The sequence below is a fragment of the Neomonachus schauinslandi genome, chromosome 12 (assembly GCF_002201575.2).
Source record: "Neomonachus schauinslandi chromosome 12, ASM220157v2, whole genome shotgun sequence".
Taxonomy (NCBI): domain Eukaryota; kingdom Metazoa; phylum Chordata; class Mammalia; order Carnivora; family Phocidae; genus Neomonachus; species Neomonachus schauinslandi.
The window spans coordinates 40,285,294-40,306,259 of NC_058414.1; the positions used below are offsets into that span (position 1 = coordinate 40,285,294).

Consider the following 20,966-nt stretch of genomic DNA (forward strand, 5'->3'; position numbering starts at 1 on the left):
GCATCTCAATCGAATGCAATGTGTGGACATCATTTGGATCCCAATTTAGACAAACCAACTGTAACAAATTTGTAAGACAAGCTGGTAAATTTGAACACTGGATATTTGATGATACTAAGGAATTATTCATGTTTTTTTATTTTGCTAAGGGTACTGCATTTGTGTTTTTTAAAAAGAGCTTTTATATTTGAGAGACAAATGCTAAGCCTTTATATGGGAGATGTCTGGGATTTGCTTCAGAGGAATGCAGTGGAAGAGGATGATAGAACAAGATTGACCACATACTGATAATTGTTCAAGTGTGACGGGTAATGGAAGTTCATTTTACTAGCCTTTCTACTTCTACATACGCTTAATAATTTTCATAATAAAATGATAGCATTTTTTTAAAATCCACAAACAATATCCAATAAAAACCTCACCAGTAAAGGTAAGGAAAATTTGCCATGATGTTCACCATTGATAAGGAGAAGAATACAAGATTTTAAAGATAGAAAGACGGGCAAAGGATGAAAGCACACAGGTGGATTCAGTATCATTAGATCTGACATGTCTTTCATGCATTCTTGGTATGTCCCAAATGTTACATGCCTTTTAAAAATTAAGAATACAGAGACAAGGTAGGAGATTTTTTAATTGAGTAATATTTCTTTTAAGAAAGAATTCGATACTTTACAATTCATGACATTTTTCTTGTGATGATTTTAGTTAAAACTAAAGGAAGTTAAAACTTCCTTCTCAATTAGTATTAATCATACTAATACACACACACACACACATACACACTGAGCCCAGATGGGAAAGCAAGTGGGAAAAACAGTTGAAATAAGTTGTGAGTGAGTGTACTTTAGGCCAGCCTTGTCCATGCTCACTATTGCTACTCATTCTCTCTTCCTCAGTTTCCCTAACGCTCATCACGTAGGAGTGTCTGAGGGCCGAGTGTAGACTTTGTGGACACCTTACTGCCCTTTCTATCCTTGGACGTTGGCCAGTGAACTTTGGTAACATGTTTCTCACATCACCTGTGGTGCTACAGTGTTTTCCTCAAATAAGCTGTCCATCTTTATCCATATAATTGTTGACGTATAGCCATGTTTTATCTATCCAAATAATCTTTTGTTATCTTTTGACCTAGGCAAATAGAACCTGATATATGCATTTATTTATCTGATAGACTTTAAACCGAGTCTTAGCTTAACATATTCTGCAGACGTTACAGTTGGTCATAACATGGTTTTAGGGTTGTTCCTTCGTGTTTCTGTACCCTACTTTTTAATAGACGGGAATATCAGGCACTTAATGAGCTATGGAAATCCACAGAGACAGTGTCTCTCTACTATGGTGCAGTCTTGAAGATGTATTATGTCTTTTGTTCCACGGGCCATGTGCCCGTAGAAGGCCACAACACCAGGTGAAGGCATACAAGAGGACCATGGTCCGGACTCACTTCACCATCTGATAGCACCCGGTCTGCCACACGCAGCACCACGGGTACCTATGAAGTGCGTTCACCATGACACATTCAGACATGTGGTTCTATTGTCAGTGGATGGCGTGACAATCACAAATAAAAGGAATTACGACAGGCACTTGCACAGCTGGACTTAGCTTCCCATGCAGGAGCTGAGAGTTACTGGAGCCTGCAGAGGGAGCCCTTGCATTAGGAGATAATAGTCAGCCCTGAAAGCAAATTCTGGAGTTGCCATTTTTTACTATATCCATCAATTTCATAAGACCACATAGCCTAAATCCTACCCCTACCCTCCACAAAACAAACAAACAAACAAAACTATTTAGATTACCCAGAGCTTCCTCTTGGCCCACAAAAGGAATTCTAGACTTGAGATACTCCTTCCAGTTTTTCACAGGAAATGGCCACTTTAGAACTAACTCCCTGCAGTACTTGTATATGTGAATTTAACAAATGATTCAGTGAAGGTTTTACCTAGACTGTAACCTTGCAGAGTGGTTGATTTCAACCCCCTTAACATCATACATAATCTTATGATGGTCCTGGTAATCATTCATTGATTAATATCACAAATTTCACTTTTTAAAAGGAAGGAAAAGAAACCAAACACACTATCACATTCATTCTTTTTTTCTAATTGGTAAACCTTTGCTTTGGTTAACATTAAAATTATCATAATTAATAATATAAATAATAACATTTATTAAATTTATTATGTGGCATTTTTCATTTATTATCCGATCCTATCAACATCAACTTACTTCATTTTATAGCTAAGGAAACTGAGACTTAGAGATAAGGATACATGATTTCCCAGAAACCATGCAGCCAGCAGCAATTCAAACCCAGGTCGACTCCAGAGCTCATCTCCCTTCTTGGTGTTGGCTGGAGCTAGATGCAAAATGCTAATGTCTCTGTAGACTCTCTTCCAGCTACCATTTAATGCAGAGACCATGGGTCTGTGGCTGTGAGAGTCCTTTTCCTACATTCAGTCAGTCACGCTCTCTCAAGGAGAAGAAAGAAAGCATCCTTGTGACAAGATCCCTGAGAGGCCCTCACCGCCTGCACCGTGCCCGGCTGTCTAAGGCTGGCCTCTCCATTTCCCCGTCATTGCCACTGCTCAGTTTTGTGGTTGACCCCAATGTTTTACTTAGTCTCATTCCAGATCTTCTACCTACACCAATTCTTATTTTCTCTGTGTATTCATGCTGCAATATACTTGATTTGGCCGACTAATGCATGTTGTGATGACCACTACGACGTTAGTGTGTTAGAATTCATTAAAATGTTTTATAGATATTATTCCATTAATTTCTCAGAATAACCCTGTGAGGTGGGCATCATTATTCCAGACCACCGATGAGGAGGCTAAGTCCCAGGGAGAGTAAGTAACTTGCTGAGGTCACATAGCTAGTCAGTAACAGAGGTCCAAGTGGAGCAGTGAAAAGGAAACAATCTATTATACCTTCTGCATATTATAAGATTTAAACACAATGTTTGAGAATATAGTGCTCTTCAAGACAAAACAGCCCAATGCGACTGTCTCCCCCACCCCCACCACACCCGTAGACAAGGCTTCACCCTTGGTCTGTGCGTGTTAGGTCCCTGCCCCTCGTTGAGAGGATGGTGGAAGCAGGTTACAGTTGTTCTTTTTTTTTTTTTTATACTGTACAAAATTTCAATTTTTCTGAGGTTACAGTTGTTCTTAAACGGATTTCATGCCTTTCTACCAGTGGGACAATGAAAAGCAAATTGAATTCACGGTGAAAAGAATTAGCTGCTAAAAAATTTTCCAAGGAATAGTACTCAAGATCCTACTAAATGATGAAACCAAGCAATGACTGAGTTTCAAAATAAGTCGTAAGTCAAAGTGATGATTAGCAACTGCCTCATGTTGCTTCCTTTCTGGCTTCTAAATAAAATTAAGCTCTAACTACGAAGGCTCCAGCTACCACAAACATAAGCGTCACTCTGGAATGAATCCGGTAATAAACTTATGCACTGGTCTAGTAATTCTGCTGAGCCTCCCTGTGGCTGCCAGGATGCCAATGGAAATTTAGCTTACTGTAAGCTTCTGAATACACAGCCTGATACTGAGAATGTGTACTGGTTGTTGACTGGCCATTGTCATAGCACTCAGTCACTTCTCACTGACACCCTTCAGTGTGAAAAGGAAGACAGGAACAGTTACCAGCACAATTATCAGGGGATGTGAAAATAATGAAGAAGGTGCTGGAAAACAAGCACTCAAATCATGATAACATTTGCTTTAGCATATTTTCCCAGCTTTAAATTCCAAAATATTTAAAATAATTTCCATTCTTCCAATTAATTTCTCTCCTAGAACTTTAATATTCACCCCCAATCAGCGGTGTCTCAAAGTCCATGATAATTTAAAAACTTGCTTTTGGATGGGGGGGGTGAGGTTAGGGGAGCGGGGGATTTGTTGATTGTTTCTTTTCTCAAAATCAACTCATCAAAGATGAACAAAAGATTACCCTGTGCCAAGGTGCCGAGAATCTCAGTGGAGAAGGAGAGTCTTTCTTATTTAGCTGTATTAGGAATTTTGAGTATAGAAATACCGATGTTGTCCCTAATGACAGAGAGAAGAGAAGACTCTCTTGTAATGATATTCAATATAATTTCCCACAGGAGCGGGGAGAGCTCCTCTAGTCTGAATGACTGAAAATAAAAATGTGTGGATGGTGATTTGTGTGGCCAATGCTAAGAGGATTTAGTGTGTGTTTCCAGGGCTGAAGGGAGAGGAGGTATGTATGTACTGCTGGGGAGAGAAATGCAGAGCTAGGAAAGCAGCAAGGAGAGACGAAAGCAGCCTTGAAGGTCACAAGACAGACCAGAATACAGCTGTGATTTTAAAGAACATGCATGGAACTGAATTGGGGAAAAACCTTGAAAAGTCACCCAATCCAGTTTTCCTGGTCTTGAATGTGACCTTTTCTGAAATCTAAAGGTCAAGTTGCCTAGCATTTCAACTTGATATGGTTCTGGCTCTAATTAGTCCTGGTTTTGAGCTGATTGTCCTGCCTGTCACAATTTTGCAGTCCTATTATGGGAGGTGGGTTTCTTCCATTCCAACTTGGAGTCACAGACCCTTAACATCACTGTCATGAAGTCTGTATCCGAGGCCAGCCTCCTTGTCAGAGACTGTTCAAAACAGAGTTTCTTGTCCAGTCCATGTCCACCAATGGAATCCACAAATTCCTAACGCAGTTCTGTGTGAATTGCTCCTCTGTTCTGCCACGGCCTGTTGGTGGTGTGCACATATGTGAGCCATTGCAGAGAACAGAGGGGCAATTCAAATGCCGGGAACATTGTTAGAATAATGACACTTGGTGGAATTTCACAGAGCCTTGCATTTTAATTTAGGACTATGGGCCACTTTTGTCAAATAAAGCATGTATTTACAATATTCAAACATTTAAAGCTTTTGAAAAATGTTTAACTCTTTTGGGTTTGGGTTTGTGCTTCTCGTTAATGTTTACATAATTTAAGTTTGGATGATGGGAAAGCGAGGCTGGAAAGAGAAACAATCCCACTGTACGCTAAGTGATGCCGAGATATCTGGAAGCTCGACAGCTTTGAAGATGAACATCTGCAGATCAGGGCGAGTCAGTCTCTCTGCTCTAATTTATTCATTCATTTCATTTGCATTCATTCATCCATATTCATAGTCTCCCTCTTACACACGAACATAATATAGTATCAACACCATTTCTATTGTAAAGGGACAAGGTGTTCAGCCTTTCTGCTTCCTGATCTCCTTACCTATAAAATAAGGGAGTAGTTTAAAATGCGATGATATTCTGGAAATATTTAGGTAGTATATAATGTCTATTGACATAGTATACAATAATAATAGCAACAACCCAACATATGCTTTCTGCCCACAGATTTTATTCCAACCACTTGATGGTGAAGAGGCCCCTTGAGGGCTCTAACAGGCAGGTTAGAGCCCCTCTGTGCAAGGACTGGCCCCAACTCACCTGCTCCAAAGCTTTAGGGAAGGAATAGAGCCGAGAGAGGTACATGACAGGATGCACTTGTCCTTATGGAGCTCAGGAGGCCAAGGATAAACTCTTACTCTCAGAGATGTCAGTGGATCAGCCTCTAGATCACATGCACCTCATGAGCCTTTGCAGGTGAAAATACTGGAGAAAAGAGTCAAGTGGGCTTCTCGAAGGCAGATGAGGGTCACATAATGATTGTCCCCAAATCACAAAGGGTCCTTTTTGTCTGTAGGGGTTCAGTGAAAAAGTGCAGGCAGCACTAAATAAGATCCTCGAGCTTGCCTTCCCCATCAACAAACAAGTCTGGGTCCGGGGAACAGGGTGCTAGATGAGTGCTTCCAACTCAGCAAGAAACCAAATCGTTAGTTTCTCTTCCAGGCATGTTTCAAAAGCAGATTTTAAAACTATATCTCCTATCTACTTGGAAGTATAACTTTTATAAGAATTTTAGAAATCTTTCAGACGCCCTTGTCAAAATTTGGATGCAATTCAAGGTAATTGTACATAGAAGTACTATAACCACTGATGTCATATGGAATTCTTTCACTTGGAAAAAAGCCAGAGAGCACCACAAGGGTGCAAGATGTCAGGGACTGCTTCTGATAGGTTTTGAAACATAGAAGCTTTGATTCTAATGTCTGTGTCATATGTTAAACACATGTGCCCTTAACTAAATAGCACAAAAACGGACCATAAATTGTCAACCTTAATGGTTTCCTCATTTCAAAACACATTTGTTTTGTAAGTTAATGCGCTAAGGCCAATATTTTAAGGTGACTACACAGAGTTTAAATGAAAAACATATCAGATATATATGTCTATACAATTATACACACACACAGAGATGCACTCCCACATACTTACAATTCTTCTGTTCTTTTAAGTCAGAATGAAAGGAGATGAATTTTGTTCGCATTTGAGACCAGTGTTTTTGCTACCATTGACACCTTTAGGGATTTTGAGGGTCTCACCTCCACCTTACCAAACCACAAGGACGAAGTTAGGTGGAATTAAACTTTTCCAAATATCTCTCTTTACTTGTGTGCGTGTGTGTGTGTGTGTGTGTGTGTGTGTGTTTCCAAAAGTTTTCTTCAGAGAAAAAGGCCACATAGAGACTTTAAGACCTCTATCAAAGATGAGAGATGACATTGAAAGTTATTTAAAAGCTGGTGTTTGCTTTTAGAATTTCCTTTATTTTCAAGTTTATGATCCAAGTTCTTTAATTCTAAGACCAGCTCACACAATTTCCAGGATAACACATTTTCCCAGCATCCACAGGAAGAGGTCAAAGAGAAAAAGAAAAGGCAGCTGAGAGTGGGGGGGTCGGGGGGGGGACAGGGAGACAGAGGCAGATCCTGGCCAATATTCTCTCCTCCCTCAGCCAGGAATGAGCTGTCAGCTGCCTCCTCCACTCAGCCTCCCATGTGGGCTAACAGAGATAATGAGTCTCCCTTAAGACACATCTCTGGCAACACGTTGGTTGTTTCAAAAAGTAAAACAGGCAGCATAAAATTTTGAAGGAACACGTTTTTTCTTGATTTTCCCCCCTAAAATGTATATGATAGCAAATACAGGGAACTTTCCGGGAAAACCAGTATATGGAATTATTTAGTAAATGTTTTAGCTTGTATGTTAAATAACCTGACATAGTGGAATATTCACAAGAAACAAATTTTAAAATGTTCTCTATCTGTGTGTAAGTGCCTGCCTTTATTATCATTGCTAAATGTAGAGCAGTAGCATAATAGCATAATTTAATATAATGCAATATATACTTATCTAAAATATAATAACCTACTCAGTGGAAATGTAAATGATCATGTTTCCATTAGAATACAGATACATTCCAATATACATTTAATAGGTTTTATCTCATGCCATATATTAAATAAGTTTCTACTTTCCTACCTGAAGGAATATTTACATAATAACAAAAGATTTTACCCGTGCTCCACTCAGAGCAGCAAACAACAAGGTTTACATAGTGAAATGTCCTCCTACTTTTTAAATTTTAACATTTGACAAATGACTATGCTTTAAAGAAAAAAAAGAATACTTCCATACCCAAGTTCAGTATGGTTTATCGACACCGTCAAGGTGTGTTAGAGGATTGGATTCCGTTCTGAGTCAGACCAAGCCAGAACCTTGATAAAAGTATCTCAGGTGTGGTCCTCTGTAGAGTTTACACAGTACTTTCAGACACAGCCTCTCCCTGGTCTCTCATGATTACGCTAACAGAGACAGGGAGGAGTCAAGCTGTCCTTTACAGACAATATTTAGTGCCATGGGCCTCCCATCTTTTACTGTCCTGAGGAGAAGGCAAAAGGGTCCCTGCCCCATTGTACAGAAGCATCAGCAAGGTGTTGTCTCTCCCACGTGCTGGGGCAGAGACCAAAAAATCAAAACAAGAAGTTGATATTGAACAATTAGAACGTCTCCCTCTAATGACCCGGAAGCACTTGAAAAACTAAGTAGATATGTTTCTAAGGACATATTTTCTCTTTAGGGTAATATTGATCATTCATTCACTTCCCATTCATTCAACATGTTATACAGCTCCTATTGGGCGGCAGGCTTACTTCTGGTGCCAGGAATTTAGCAGGGATCAAGACAAAGAGCCTGCCTTCAGGAAAATGTACAGTCTCATGGAATACACAGAACAGTAAATGAGCAAGATGGCTTGAAAAAGTGATACATGCTCTGGAGGACATACACAGGGGGATGTGAGAGTGATAAGTGAGGGGAGAGACAATTGTTCTTTGTTTAGGCAGTCAGGCACAGGTTAGGCAAGATTTGAGCCACAGCCTTAAGAATAAGCCATCTTGACAGAGCCAAGACCCAGAAGCAGGAATGAGCTGAAACAGGGCAGGCCAGTGTCGCCGGCAGAAGGTCAGTAAGGAGAAGGGGCAAGAGCGACAATCAGGTCGTGAAGGGTCTCACAGGCCATAGGAAGTGGTAGGATCTTGTTCTAAGTGCAGAGAGAAGCCATCAGAGTGTTTATTGAGAAGGAAAGGGATATGATCTGATTCCTGGTTTTAAAAGACAGCTCTGCCTAGCAGGTGACAGAAGGGCTGAGGTAGAAGAGGGAAGGCCCAGACAAGTGATGATGGTGGTCTGCCCTGGTGAAGCAGAAGGAGAAAAGCAGCTAGAATCAAAATATATTTTGAAGAGAGAACTGACAGCATTTACCAAAAGACTAGACATGGAGGGAGAGGGAAAGGAAGGGGCAAGAATGACTCACGTCTCCTAGCTTGAGCATGAGTTGGGTGGTGCCATTTATAGGCTTATGAGGTGAAAATTAAAATTAAATTATATTTTGGGCCTTAGGTTAGAGATGTCTGTAAGAAAGCCAAGAGAAGTTATATGGTAAGAAACTAGATGTGTGCAGTCAGAGCTTAGGGGGAAAGAGATATTTGAAAGGCGTCAGCACGTGAGTAGTAGTAAAAGCCATGGGGCTGGATGAGATCACCTAGGAGAAGAGAGATCTAGAGGGAGGAGGGCTCTGGACCACACTCTGACTTTGGTACAGAAAACAAAGCAACAAAGGAACGTGAGAGTTGCGACCAGAGAAGCAGGAGAAAATCCACAAAATTAATCCACGTGCTCAAACTAGTGCAAGTTCGCCCAGGAGGTCCATAGGTGAAGATAAATAACTATCAATTCTTTAGACTACCACTCCTCTATTATGTCTGATAAAAAAAAATTCACCTTTACCAAAGTCACTTACCTATCAGACATCTTCTTAGAATCTACTATGTTACCTACTTTAAATCCTACCTTTGCGCCAGTGTCCCCCACTCCACGTAAGCCCATTGGCCCAGGGGGTCCTGGTAGTCCCCGAGGTCCCTGAGATGACATAATAAGGAAGAGAGTGAGTGTCCTTGTCATGTGCAGTGCTTATCAAGAAAGAAAGAAAGAAAGAGAAGGAGGGAGGGAATGAAGGAAGTCACAGCAATGTCCACACTTACAGCCACACCAGGATAGCCATCCCCTTTGAGTCCTGGAGCCCCCACTGGTCCGCGAGGTCCTTGGGCCCCCTGCATAAATTCAACACCAGGTAACATCGTAAGACTAAACAGTGAAACAACCTGGCAAAACTTGAGCACAATACCAACTCTCTATGGCAAACGTGCATTTGGTAAGTGCAGAGGAATGATTTGAATAATTTTAGAAGGGAAGTCTACCACATATGGCAACTTGTTATAAGTCCCTCTTCATAAGTCTTACCCATTTGCGTTCGGTGGGAAGCGTGGAATAAATATAGGGAATAAATGGGAACCATTACAAAATCCTCCAGAGGAAACACATTAATAGGAATTAAAAATGACTGATTACTGATATTTTAATTTTTTTAAGACTTAATTTATTTATTTGACAGAGAGATCACAAGCAGGCAAAGGGGCAGGCAGAGAGAGAGGGGGAAGCAGGCTCCCCGCTGAGCAGGGAGGCCAATGTGGGGCTTGATCCCAGGACCCTGAGATCATGACCCGAGCTGAAGGCAGACACTTAACTGACTGAGCCACCCAGGTGCTCCTGATATTTTAATTTTTAAAATTACACTTTTTTTGTATCATAAATTATAGACAAGTATAAAAATGAGAAATTTTAATATGCATAGTGTGAGAAGAAGAGAAGGAAAGAATACATAACAAAATCTCAAGTGTAAAATTTTGAATGTCAAGTAAGATAACTACACTACCTACTGTTAGGTAAGATTTTTATTGTTATGTTACATCTATTGTCCTCTCCAATAGGGCCCGAATTACACAGGGAATAAATAAGCCCAAATGAAAATTAAAAACAGATTAAAAAAAAAAAACAAGTTATAAATAGATAGGACACAGAGTTTGTGATTCATATCTTGAGACCTAGAAAGAAGTCCTAAATATTGCTTTACATGATAACCTTTGGCATCAAAAACTTCAGTAGCTATAATCTGCCTCCTATATAGAAGATAGGGAAGCGTGATTACTGCCTTTTGAATAAAAATTTTCTGAGATGTGTTAACTCTCCTTCAGATGGAACTCAAAGGCTTTTTTTTTTTTTTTTTTTTAGAGAACGCGAATGGAGCGGGGAGCAGGGGGAGAGGGATCGAGAAGGAGGGAGAGAGAATCTCAAGCAGACTCCCTGCTGAGGGCAGAGCCCCACGGGGGCTCCATCTCATGACCCTGAGCTCGTGACCTGAGCTGAAACCAAGGCCTGGTCGCTTAACCGACTGAGCCACCCAGGTGCCCCACAAATCAAAGAAATTTCTGGCTAAAGTAAAATGGAGATAGAGGAAGAAAAAAAATGAGGGAGACTCTCTTAGAAGATTTAGAAAATATAAATCTATTATGCTATATTTAAAACATGTAATTCTTTCTGTATCACATTCTGTTACTGTGATAACTCTTACAATGGCCCTTGTCAACACATAAATTATTTTGATTAAAGGCTGTTCATATTTCTAAATATTTATGGTTGGGAAGAAACTGACAATTGACAGAACTTTGTTTTGGAGAAAGTAACAGGACTCTCCATGCTTTCCTTATATGCAAGGACCTCACATTCTGAGATCAAACTGCCATTATTCCAAGCCAAGTGCTGCCCCAAATCCAACTCCCAAAAGCTGTTCCTAACTCTACTTCTAGGAACGAATGCCTGACTTGGGGCGGGGGAGGGAAAGAAAACTGCATACTCTTTAAGCAATAAAAAAAAGTTAAGTTCGGGGCGCCTGGGTGGCTCAGTCGTTAAGCGTCTGCCTTCAGCTCAGGTCATGATCCCAGGGTCCTGGGATCGAGCCCCGCATCGGACTCCCTGCTCCGTGGGAAGCCTGCTTCTCCCTCTCCCACTCCCCCTGCTTGTGTTCCCTCTCTCGCTGTGTCTCTCTCTTTCAAATAAATAAAAAAATTAAAAATCTTAAAAAAAAAAATCTAAAAAAAAAAAAAAAGTTAAGTTCAATTTGAAAACCAGGAATACAATAGCTGTTTTTTCCTATTAAAACTGAGACTGGTTTTATGTGATGAACCCTCTTAAGAATGATCTTTAGAAAACACTTGGCCACTTATAAAAACTTAATGTATTATTTGTCCTCAACAAAAACACAAGATGATCTCTTCCAGTTATGTGACAGCAAAAACAAGTTCTTCAGGAGAGGTGAATTTTGGCATACCCTCAGCCACAGAGAACTAACCGATCACTTCTCAGGAGCAATTTATTGTGCTATTCTATATTTCAGAGTAAAGCTCTAAACATTCCAAATAAGATACCCCTTTCTTTCCATTCTTACACGAGGAACAGGCCAACAACTAAACAGAGCAGTAACTGCTCCCTGGTTAAGTTGAAAGGAAAAGAAAACTGGAATCAGAATTCACTTTCAGTTTTTATTTCTAAGTTTTAAGACTATAAGAGATTATCAGCAGCTGTTACTGTTTATCTTCTGGCACCCACATTGGAAGGAAAAAATGTTAAAACATTTATAGTTTACAACTAAACATTTTTTTCCTAGAGATCTTTGTCCTGCATCTTGTAAAAATTTCAGTTAGCTTGTTACTTCTCATGTTCTTAGGAAATATCGGGGGCAGGGAGAGGAGCACTGATCTGTCTCAGATTTTTATTCTGGACTCCTCACAATATTTTTATAGGTAGAATTTTTGTCACTTGGCCTTGATGCACTGGATTCAAGAAAATGTCCTGCAGAGTGATTCCCTTTGAAGTGTCTCTCTCATTCATAGTGATGAGGAATAATGGAGGTCAGGATCCTCCCTTGACCTTTAAAAGGAGCACTCCAACTTAACAACAGTATGTAGTAGGTTTTGCATTATATTTCAAAGATGGTTCTAAGTTTTCTTTTTTGAAGTTCTGAAAATCACTGATGTTGGTACTTGATCCCTTTTATCCAGAAGAGGCAATTTGATAGAACTAAAACCAGTTTCAAGACTACATAGAAACATGCTACTAATTCAATACAGTGCTGATTATGGAGCCCCAAAGCCTGTTCTCATAAACAGGGATGGGATGTGTTTGTGACATTTGGAATGTGAAATTTTGCTGTGATGCTGGGTTTTGTGTGAGCAGGGAAATGGTGCTTTGTTGCCATGGAAAATAGATATGATTACTTAAAACTGTCATCTCCTATAATTATTTGCGTTTTCACTTAAAATAACTCTGAAAGATGGAAAACAAAGCAGAGAAATTTAATCCAGTAAAGCTTGCAGACATGAACTTTTTGGGTAATGTTTTGCAAAAGAGATACCTAGGTCATTAGTATGTAAATGAAAGAAGTTATGGGTCATATAATCTCTTACATTACAGACATTACAAAAGGAGCATTTTCCAACAACTGTTTAGTCATCCAAAATCTAACCATAGGAGCTATCATTCCTCTGCATTTATGAAAAATGAATGATCTGATGGCTTGATTTTTAAAAAACGATGGTAGTGTACTTTTACATTCCAGTTCATCAATGGAGAGTGAGTAGAACAGTCTCAACTATCATTTTACTTTGCATTAATTCCCCTTTCACTTCCCTCTTATAGAGGGGGAAAAAATATGAATAAAGCCTACCTTTGACCCTGAGAAACAAACTGAGGGTTCTAGAGGGGAAGGGGGTGGGAGGATGGGTTAGCCTGGTGATGGGTATTAAAGAGGGCATGTTCTGCATGGAGCACTGGATGTTGTGCACAAACAATGAATCATGGAACACTACATCTAAAACTAATGATGTAATGTATGGTGACTAACATAACATAATAAAATAAAATTTAAAAAAAAAAAGCCCACCTTTGGTCCTCGAATAGCAATTCCAGGTTCTCCTTTAAATCCAGGCAGCCCCGGTCCTCCTCTATCTCCCTGCACATTTCAAATAATGTTCAGTTTCAGGTCTTAGATGACAGGAGAAACCGTAATAGCACGAAACACAAAAGAGATGGACCAATTTATAAAGGGTTTAATCTATCAGTCTCAGATCTGGAGGTAGTCGCTTCTTCTAATATATTTGAGGGGGATTTCAAATCCCAAGCAAATAAAACCTGTCAGTAAGGACCATGACAGCAGTTTATAGAAAGGCCACTGAAACAGGTGGCTATCTAGACTCAAATATTTAGACTGTAAGAATGCCTGGGAATGCTCTTAAATCTGAGCAGTTTTCTTTTCTGCCAGACTTTCTGATTATTAATCCTACCGGATTCTTCTGAATAAACACCATAAATTTTTACCTGCATTAGGGTCTAGGATTTGGTGGAGGTAGTTCATGGTGAAGTGACAAGTTCAAGACCAGGAGCAAGAAATCTGATTTCTAATCTTAAATTTCCTGCTAGCCTTTAGTTTGCTTAATTGTGAAATGTCAGGGTTGAACCAGATAATATCTTGGGCTTCTTCCAAAACTGAAATTCTAGTTCACTGGTATCATGAATTTTTTCCCCACACCAACTGCCAAAGATCCAAGTTATAAATCAATCAACCAATCATTCATTCATTCATTCATTCACTTCCAAGAATGCATACCTTTGGCCCAGGTGGTCCAGGAATTGATGCTCCAGGCATCCCAAAAGGGCCCATAATTCCTGGTTCACCCTAAGAAAAGAGCAAAATATTCATTACATTACAAGCAAAGAAACCATATATAGGAATTATATTAGGAAAAACACAGAAATGTATTCCCAGCATTTCAAAATATTATGACCTGCTTCACAAACCAATGTGAAAATATTTGAACATTTTTGCTAAACTACTACTAAAGTTTTTGATGACTAAGATTTCAGGGCCTTTAATAAATGCATTCAATTAGTTTCTGAATATTAGGGAACTTTTATCTCTTGTGCGTTCTTTTATTAGCTAATAAAAATTATGCAATTCATGGTGCTTTCCTTTTGTATTGCATGCCAGGAAGCTCAGAGGAAAATGTTTGTTCAATTACAACAATTTTCTTCAACAAAAGTTCTTGGGTATACTTGGTAGGTAAATAATGTTCCCTGTAGTTCCTTCTAACTTTTTCCTTTGTTATTTTATGTCCCATGGTATATCAGTCTTCTATTGTATCCTAGTTCACATCCCTTTTTAGAAGTAGGAGTTTATGGTAAAAACAATGGAATTTTGAATAGAAAATTTAACACATCTTTTTTTTTTTTTTTGGTCTCAATATTGAATCTCAATAAAGACTCAAGCAGTATCTCTGTCCCATCTGGCTCTAGACCAGTGATCCTCAAATCATCAGAGGAATTTGATAAAATACAGAGTCAGGTCTCAGCCCCAGAGATTTTAATTCAATAGATCTAGGGGCTGGGCCCAGGAATAGGAGTTTTATGAGGCCCCCTGGGAGGTCTGATATAAGTACAATTACCTCATTTAAAGACACTATGCAAAGCAATTGTCATTAAAAGAAGGTGCACACACCCCACCAGGTGTTCAAAATGACCCATATGGGATACTAGGAGAAAATATTAGAGCTTCATTATAAATTTTTATCTTTTAATTTTTCAATTATTTATGTAAATTTCACAGCATATTAATATACTTTATGAGTAAACACTACAATTGAAGAATAAATCTATATTGAAGTGTGGTCAAATTTGTTTTGACTAGTAGGGATTTGTTATCAATCAGTTTGGAAACTACTGGTGTAGGGCAGGTGTGGCAGACTGCGACCATCAGGCCGAATATGGCCTGCTGCCAGGCTTCACACAGCCGTGGGCTAAAAACGGTTTTCATGTTTTGTTTTGTTTTTTAAGTAGGCTCCATACCCAGTGTGAGCCTTGAACTCATGACCTTGAGATCATACTCTAGGTCTGATACTCTACCAACTGAGCCAGCCAGGAGCCCCGATTTTCACATTTTTAAATGATTGTTATTTAAGTGACGACATAATACTCTCAATTTTGCCCCTTGGCCACAAGGCCTGAAATATTTACTACCTGTGCCTTTCCAAGAAATGTGCCTCCCCCTGCCTTAGAGACTGAACTGTCTTCAGTGGTGGGAGCTGCCCACTTGGCCCCCCTGTTTCCTCCGGGAGGGACTCCATCAATCAGATTCACCACTAATGACTCTTGCCCTGGACCACAGTCACCTTCACAGCTGAGGCCTCCCACTGTGCTGATCACCCAGTACGACCCAAGGCTGAGCACACCAGCCCACTGGGGCCCAGCTCATGCCACACATGTACATGCCAAATCTTTAATTCCAACCCATACGGCAATGACACATGACACAGTCGGGATTCTGGCAACAGATAACCACCTGATTCAATCCCATGGCAGAGGAATAAAATATCAACCTGTTAAAATTCTCACTAAACCAGGGTAAGCAAAATTATGCTTCTAGATTTCCTCTATTCTATTCTTTTTTTAAAAAAAGTCAATTACTTTGAAAATACAAAATTATACATGTAGATAGTATGTAATTCTTTTAAAGACCCTGTATTAAATTGTGATTATGCTTTAAAATATGGCAGTTCTTCATCAAAAAGGCTGTATTTCAAAATACAGAAAAGTACTCTTTGAAGAACAGAGTAAGATATAAGGAAAAACCATTGTTATTAATACTAATATAACACTTTCCTTATATAGTGGCCTTTTTCATCATGTGCTCCTTGAATTACCTGTAGCATAGGGCACTTATTTAAGAAACGAAGATTTCTAGGACCCACCCACTTACTAAAAAATCCCGCTGTCTGGGCATGGCGCCAAGAAATACAGATTTGTAACAAGCTCCCAGGTGATACTGATGGACACTGAAGCTTAATGACTTGTCGACAGAGGATGATTTGTTTTCTACCTGCTTTTATCTTGCCGGTACCGTTTTTGTGTGTTTATTTCTTTAATAGTCTGGTCCTTCAACGTACTCCCTGTCTCCTTACAATTAGCATCTTCCTAGAAGCTTGAACTCTCTTAGGTTTGCAATTTCTGTTTCCTGACACATCCAAATGACCTCAATATTCTCTCCTGCTAAGTCAGGACACACACCTGATTGCCTGTCTCGCAATTTCCTTTACTTCATCCTCAGCATCTGGTCCTGGTCAGTTTATCAGGTCATATATCCCCTACTTGCCATTGCACAGTATTGATTTTTTTCTCTCTGAATAGCTCCACGTACTGAGCACTTACTATGTCCCAGGAACAGTGCTCAGTGCTTTATTAACTCTTTCAGTCTTCACAGCAATCCTGGGAAATAGATACTATTATTGCTTTCTATGATTAAAATGACTGGCTCCAAAAGGTTCTGGGTAGAGCAGGATGAGAATCCTACACTCCTGCATTCTGAAGCCCTGCTCCTCATCATCCCTGTGTTACCTCTCTGTCTGGAACCATGTTGTTCAGCAAAACAAGATGGAAGAGAATTGGTATCTCCTACAGTCCTAACTCTATCCCAACTTCTGAATATTTGGTGGTCACTTGAGAGAATGGACATACAGATTGTCTCTAAGAATCATAAATGCTCCAAAGAAGATCACATATTTTATGGACCCTTCATTCCATCCTATTTCACCCAGAATAGCATGTTTTCTAAAGCCTTTTTCATTTGGATTTGTTGAGAAGGAACCAGGGAATCTAACTTGCAGTGGAAATCTAATATTCTATTAAAACCAGACACAATTACAATCCCCCCAAAGCATAAATGAGAATATAAGAAACATACCTTTGGCCCTTCGGGCCCTGGAAATCCCCTCTGTCCTTGATTTCCTTTGCTCCCTTTCCTTCCTTCATCACCCTGACAAAATAATTATAAAAATACAGTTGTATGAACAAACCCTCCTTGTTCTGACAACAACCCTATCAGGACCATGTTCTCAACTAACACTGATTTTCAAGCAATGTATCCTAAGTCCAGCTCAATTTGTACAAGATTTGCCGATGTTCTTGAGCAGACTGGGTGACTTCAGAATTGTTCAGTCTTTACCACTTCTTCGATATGATTTGATGTTTTTTAAATCTAAGTTCAGTATCTCTCTTTGGGGACTTTAATTGGAATTCATAGTTCTTTGGCAGCACTGGTTTATTAACAGATGCTTCTGAGACATCTGCGGTTTCAGAAAAGACAGCTAGCTACCTGTGCTTTTTCAGCTTTAATGCTGCTCGAGTTTTAAAACATAAAATGAGGTATTTTCCAAGATAGAGAACAAACGGATGGTTGCCAGAAGGGAGGTGGTTGGAAGGATGGGTGAACTGGGTGAACTAGGTGAAGGGGATGAAGAGTACACGTATCTTGAGCACTGAGAAATGTATAGAATTGTTGGATCATTATATTGTACCCCCGAAACTAATAAAACACTGTATATTCATTTAAGAAAAATTTTCTTAATTTTACATCCATAGATTGTAACGGTGGCAACAAGAAGTGAAGCATGAAATAGCTAGCTATATAAAGTTACCACTAGAAAAGCCCCAGGTTTTTCAAATCCAGCCCCATTTCTTCCTCAACAAGGAATCTAGTTCTGTCTCCCAAATGAGACTGGTAATTCTATAGGCAGAGAGACGCATGAGCATTAACCTGGAGCAGAGTAAGAAACTGCCGACTGGCTGTTCCTCAGCCTGGCTGTGTAAGCTGGTACTTCCCTGAAGGAATTTTGTTACATTCAACCAGAGCCCTCAGAGTGTTACAACTAGGGCTCAACTAGGGCTCAACTGCAAGGTACCATATCCAAATGTGGCTCAACGAAGGAATAACTTTCAAGTTATTCCAGGGGTTTGCAGCTGAGGGCATTGAAACATTTATGACATAAATGACTCTACCACCATTTTCAAACCTAAGCGTGCATCAGAATCACGTGGAGGGCTTGTTAGCCCACAGATTGCTGAGCCCCACATTCAGAGTTTCTGATTTAGTAGGTCTGCATTGAGATCCAAGAATTCACATTTCTGACATATTCCCAAGGTCATCAGAAATGCAGACACTCCCTCAAGAAGAGGTGAATTCCTACCGCATCTATAGATTGTAATTAACTCCCAAGGTCCAAACTAATGAAGAGCAGTGACACAGGTGATAAAAAAAAAAAACATAACAGTTGAATGTTATTGTATCCTTAACTTATCGTATCATTATCATTTGCCAGCAGAGGCAAAATCTAACCCCAACTAGTGATTTTCTTCCATTTACTCCCAAATTTAATTTACTGTCCTAAATAACCCAGAAGACAACAGTAGGAGCCCAATGAAAGGTAATAAAGTGCCAACACTGAATCGTAGCATGTCTGGGCTACGTAACAGATTCCTACCTCTCTTCTCCCTAAACTTGCATAAGCCACAGAACCCCTCAGAGCTACAGATCCAGTGCCCTCTCTTTCCAATGCATTCTGCTCGCTCTATAGGTAGTATTTGACACCACCGATTGCTTTCCTCTTGAAACCCTGTCACCTTAGTTTCCCTAACACAGTAACTATTCTGCTTATCTTCATGCTGGTCTGAATGTTCTTTCTCCAACTACTGCACAATGTAGGATTCAAACCTCAGCTCTTTCCCAGAGACATCATTCATTCTTCCAGCTTCAATTATTATCTCCAAGGGTCTAGTTTCCAAAAGTATCTTCTAGAAAACTTCTGTTCTCCTGAATGTTAATAGACAAGCATTTCTTTTTTTTTTTTTAAAGATTTTATTTATTTATTTGAGAGAGAGAATGAGATAGAGACAGAGAGAGCATGAGAGGGGGGAGGGTCAGAGGGAGAAGCAGACTCCCTGCTGAGCAGGGAGCCCGATGCGGGACTCGATCCCGGGACTCCAGGATCATGGCCTGAACTGAAGGCAGTCACTTAACCAACTGAGCCACTCAGGCGCCCAATAGACAAGCATTTCTAAAAGTATTTTTTGGGGGGGTTGTGAAAAAGGTATTCTCTGTCCAGGTTCACAAAAAAAAAGAGAGAGAGAGAGAGAGAAAGAGATCTCATAGTCTGATACACCAATAAATTAAAACGTTTGAAATTCTGCAAATAATTTAAATGTCAAATTCTCACATTTAAGGTTAAGGACTCAATTTTAGCCAATATTTGCACAAGACGTAGACTTCTTAAGCTTTCACTGACCATTTTAACGCAATTAGAACACTAATAAATATACAGATTTTATTTTTACTTTACTGATGACTGTACATAAAAACTGCAGGAACATCTGGCATCTTAGAGGCCATAGGTTATGTCACTTAGTGGTCTTATTGATGAATTTGGATATTCTCATCTTTATAAAGATGTTACTCAACCAGCATTTCTACAATGTGTAAGATAAATGTGTGCCAAGTTGTGAAAACGAAACCTCCATTTGATAAGTGGTATTTCTTTCTTACTGTGTGAGATACTGTAAGTATTTGAAGAAAATGTATGGACTTTCAAGCCTCAAGGATGTATCTCAAGGCTTCTTTTCTATGTGTTTTAAAATGTCAATCTGACCATTTATTGAGAAAACATGTGTTGAACTCTGCCTAGTAGCCGGGTCTTATGACAGATCTTAGGAAAATAAAATGAATAATACATACTTCCTGTCTTCTGAAAACACACACGCTGGAGCCATAATTTTCAGCCAGAAGTAAACACATTTGACATAGCAAGAGTAACAATCAAATTTCTCCTAAACTGTCTGGTTGGGCAGTCTGCTTTCCCCAACACCTTGTCAGTTCCATACCTTGGGGCCAGGTTGTCCTTTTCCAGGCGGTCCTTCTGGGCCTCTTGTTCCTGGAAGCCCTGCTTCTCCCTAGAGGAAATGACACTGATGTCTTAGCTAACCCTGCATGGACAGTTTGTATAAGCCCACCTTGTCTCCTTTTATGGCCAGTGGATTCTCTGCTGAGACCCTCCAGAATAATAGTCTTAAAATTACTTTGGGAGTTTACCAACTTTAATAAATTCAAATCAAACTCTAGTTGAGCTCAGAGCAGCTGAAATAGGAAAAAGTCCAATTTCTCCGCCAATTTTCAAAGAATAAGCTCACTTTCCTTTGGCTCTTCATTCACATTTGATGGTTTGGTAAAAAATACAAGAAAGACCTTCAGCCTTTCCATCTGCTGTTTTTCTCTACTTATCTAGAAAAATGAATGTTTCAAATGTCAACTCATAATACTTCAAAAACTCTTTATAATTACTTCCTGAATGCATTTACAGACTCTCTTGTTGGAGGGGAAAAAGTGTTTGCCTCAAAGTTTCATTTCAGGTGCTTTCTAGGAATCCAAAGGGACTAGGTCACTAGGGGACACCATGGTTGAAATGCCAGAGAGAAAGCAGAGAGCATGAGACACTATCCAGCCAATAAACTGGCGCTCTTTCTATCTAAAGTAAGTGAAAAAGGAAATTGAGAGTTGTGAGACATTTACCTAAAATGACTAAGTTTGTCCTGGATGGTTTAATTTGAGGTCCTATAGCACCAAGGTATCAGTGTGGTTCAATAGTTTTTACTCCAGTAAACAGAAAAAAGTGTTACCTTCTTCCCTGCAGCTCCATCCTCTCCTGGAAATCCTGGTTGTCCTGGGAGCCCTATTGAGCCTGGCTCCCCCTGGTGGATAAGCAAAGATTTTA

At 39.6% G+C, this 20,966-nt stretch overlaps 1 protein-coding gene across 1 annotated transcript in view; it reads right to left on the minus strand.

Moving 5' to 3' along the window:
* Window positions 1-20,966, minus strand: part of COL28A1 (collagen type XXVIII alpha 1 chain) — a 163,281-nt gene that overhangs the window by 65,953 nt on the left and 76,362 nt on the right. The window contains exons 18-24 of the mRNA XM_021689683.1: window positions 20,872-20,943; window positions 20,080-20,148; window positions 17,111-17,182; window positions 13,985-14,053; window positions 13,262-13,330; window positions 9,468-9,536; window positions 9,277-9,345 (exon numbers count right to left, since the gene is read on the minus strand). Of these exons, the coding sequence (XP_021545358.1) occupies window positions 9,277-9,345; window positions 9,468-9,536; window positions 13,262-13,330; window positions 13,985-14,053; window positions 17,111-17,182; window positions 20,080-20,148; window positions 20,872-20,943 (489 nt within the window). The remainder of the gene's footprint in view (window positions 1-9,276; window positions 9,346-9,467; window positions 9,537-13,261; window positions 13,331-13,984; window positions 14,054-17,110; window positions 17,183-20,079; window positions 20,149-20,871; window positions 20,944-20,966) is intronic.